At 41.7% G+C, this 3,261-nt stretch overlaps 1 protein-coding gene across 1 annotated transcript; it reads right to left on the reverse strand.

Annotated features, from left to right (window-relative positions):
* Positions 1 to 280: 280 nt before the first annotated feature.
* Positions 281 to 3,045, reverse strand: LOC110909859 (cation/H(+) antiporter 14). Its single transcript, XM_022154601.2, has 2 exons — positions 2,212 to 3,045; positions 281 to 1,487 (listed from the first exon to the last, which is right to left on the reverse strand). The coding sequence occupies exons 1-2, from the start codon at positions 3,043 to 3,045 to the stop codon at positions 300 to 302; spliced, it is 2,022 nt and encodes a 673-aa protein (XP_022010293.2). The 3' UTR covers positions 281 to 299.
* Between the last annotated feature and the right edge of the window lie 216 nt (positions 3,046 to 3,261).

Consider the following 3,261-nt stretch of genomic DNA (forward strand, 5'->3'; position numbering starts at 1 on the left):
GGGTGATGCCATGGGGAAAATAATCAAATATTAATTTTTTTAGCACATATATTTGACGACAATCTTTTAGTGACAACATTTCGTCAGAAAACGACATCCATAGTGACGACATTGAGAACCTATACGTACTAACCTTTGGCTACAAACCGTATAGCGACGACAACGTCCGAAAAGAGTCAAATTCTAGTTAATTAGGAAGTAACTATAGAGCATGCAAATGTACTATTGTTGTGACTTTTGGTAACAACTCACTCTAATATATTGGACTAACATGCAAAAAAACATCTACATGATTGTATTTAGAAACGGGCACTGCTAAGCCTCCCCGAATCATTTACGATACGGGCACTACTGACCCGACCCGACTGTATTCTTTCCATAGGCTGTTGCTGCACCACCAAAACTGAAAACTTAAACTCTGACGTGGCTAACAAGTCTCCGATTCTGCCCAATTCCGGGCACTGTGACCACTCTGATAGGGCATACGTCAGCTGAGAATACGCATACCCATGTTCCCGGCCAACTATAAACAAATCACACCCTTTTTCCATTTCTCTCAGCAAATGCATTGTTTCCTGCGCATCTTTTGCAGCCTCTTGTTGAATATATACATCTCGTCCCTTACACTCCATCCGAAACCGATCGATAATCTCGTGGTCCATTCTCTTTTCGTGCATCTCGGGTGCCATCTCCACATCCGTCTGCTTCGGCTGTAGTATAACCAGTAGCAAACTAATGTGGTGGTGCTGCACGATTCGACTACTGTATGCAAGCGCTTCTCTATCGTCCGCACCGCCAAGAAACAACTGGGTTATGCGGAATACTTTGGTTCGTCTGGTTAACACAGAGTTCGGTCCACCTATCTGGCCTCGGTCGACAAGTATACCAATCGAACACGGGGCTTTCTCCATGATTTTTAAGTTGACTGATCTAATCCCTGGAAATGCAGCTTCAACGCTTCCATCGATCGCCCAACGTTTGTGAAACGGGACGATAACAATGTTAGCACATTTGTTTATAGCTATTGTGATGACATCTTCATGCATGCTGCCGTATGGTGCCATTGCAACAAAATGTTCGACATTAATCGAGTTGTGGTTGCGTTCCATAAAGTAATAAAACGCCTTTCCCATCTGTAACACTCGGTTCTGGGCCGAGGGGATCTTCTCAACTTCGGAGATCGGGACTAGAATGGCTGATGCTCTACCTTCAAGTGGATGTAAGCTCATAGTTGTGACTTCCATACGTTGATGTCGTGTTGGATTTGATACTTCTAGTAGGTTTATGATCGATGTGACGTTTTCGTCGTTGTGAATGCAAACCACCATTCTAAAGAAATCGGTTGGTTCGGATTCTAAGATGCTGTTTCGCTTGTATGTTTGGTATCTTGTTGATGGATCGTAGAAATGCCATAACAGAATCCTTGTACTTCCGGTTACTAATAGCATGTTGAGTATTAGAAGTGAGTATGCTTGATCTGTTACAACCTGCATATGGAAACGATAATATATATGGTTAGGGCTGTAAACGAACCGAACGAATACGAACAAAGCCATGTTCATGTTCGTTCATTAAGGAAATTAACATGTTCGTGAATTGTTCACGAACGCATACCGAACATAAGTTTATGTTCATGTTCGTTCGTTAAGGAAATTCAGTTGTGGTCTCGAACACAAACGAACGCAAGCAAATAAAAAAAGAATGTAAACGGACATTTAACTTGAAAATAAAAATATAAAAATAGTGTCATCCTTAAACATTGGATATAAGTAGTTAAATACGACCATCAAATGATAAATCAAAACACAAGAAGTCTAATACACCACCGAACGATGAGTCAGCTTTAACTAACTTAGACATAATTATCCCCAAAAATGTCTTAGCATGTCCATATTTTAGCTAACTTAGAAAAAAATAGGGTTTCAAGTTTTTAATATGTTTAGATAAAAGGTTTATTATTATTATTTTTTAATATAATCAAAAGAACATATTACCAAACGTTCACGAACGCAGTCAAACGAACGAGACCTGTGTTCGTGTTCATTCGCTAAGCTACCCGAACAAAAATTTTTGTTCGTGTTCGTTCGATTAGCTAATCGAACGAACATAAACGAACTTCCCGCCAAACGGTTCACGAACTTTCTGGTTCGTTTACAGCCCTATATGATGATTAAGTTCTACGTCACAACAATCTTTATGCATAATACCTACCTCATTAGATCGTATAAGCGAAAAGGCGGAGACATCAATGATGCCTTTGGTGCACATGATCATAGAGAAATGAAAAGCATCCTGCAAGGGGACACTGAAATACAAGGCTAAAACAAAGTTACTAATGAACTTAGCCATGTATGCTAATGTAATGAAAGCCTCAGTGATCAAAGCAGCAAACACCTCATCACCTCCAAGTGACTTGAGATTCACCTTAAATGCACTGATGGCAAATTTGGCAGGAACCAAAATGGTAGTCGCCATCCAATCAACTCGGTTCACAATAGCCGAACCAAACGGGGGCCCATCAGGCACGCATATGCCCATCGTAAACCCCCCGAATGAAGCATTTTGCCCCAAACATTCTGATAGAAACCCACACAGCAAAACAGTCACAAGCACTACTAAAAACTGACTCTCTTTTATGTCCTGCCCTTCAGGAATCCTCTTGGCCATCCACAACACAAATGGGCGGAGAACAAAACACATGGAGATCAAAAAGCAAACGATCCAAAACACGTTCTTCAACGGTTTCCAGTCTTGTCTTTCTAACGCTACACCGATAGTCGACAGTGCTAGAGCCGTGATCCAGCTGCAAAAATCGGTGACCAAAGCAGTGCTACAGGATAAGCGACCGAGATCTGAATTCAATAAGTTTAAGTCGGAGAGAGTGCTCGTGACAGCGGGAAATGTTGTCATGGAGGTTAACGCCACAACGAAGGGTATGGTATGGAGCGTAACCTCGTCCATCTGGATCAACTTAGGCAAAGGCATTAACAACATGACGCAAACCGCATAAGGTACCAAAAAGGACATGCAACCCATGAGAACCATGTGCCGATGAACAGTTCGTAAGATACCCGTGTCTATTTGTACCCCAACCACAAAAACGTGTAACATGTAGCCAAAATTCGCGACGGTACTTAAGACCAACTTGCCGGATTCGGGGAACAACTGGTTGAGAAGGTGTTTGTCTAGGCGGATGAACCAAATGAATACCATGCAACCCTGCATGCAAATTAACAAGATATGAATGATCAAAGGCAGGCA

The sequence above is a fragment of the Helianthus annuus genome, chromosome 15 (assembly GCF_002127325.2).
Source record: "Helianthus annuus cultivar XRQ/B chromosome 15, HanXRQr2.0-SUNRISE, whole genome shotgun sequence".
In the NCBI taxonomy this organism is placed as follows: domain Eukaryota; kingdom Viridiplantae; phylum Streptophyta; class Magnoliopsida; order Asterales; family Asteraceae; genus Helianthus; species Helianthus annuus.

Excerpts from the sequence above, each read along its gene's own strand:
- LOC110909859 (XM_022154601.2), bottom strand. The coding sequence starts at position 3,045 with ATGGTTCTCATGGGTTGCATGTCCTTTTTGGTACCTTATGCGGTTTGC. Across the intron at positions 1,488-2,211 it reads CGCTTATACGATCTAATGAG|GTTGTAACAGATCAAGCATA; the intron begins GTAGGTATTATG and ends TTCCATATGCAG.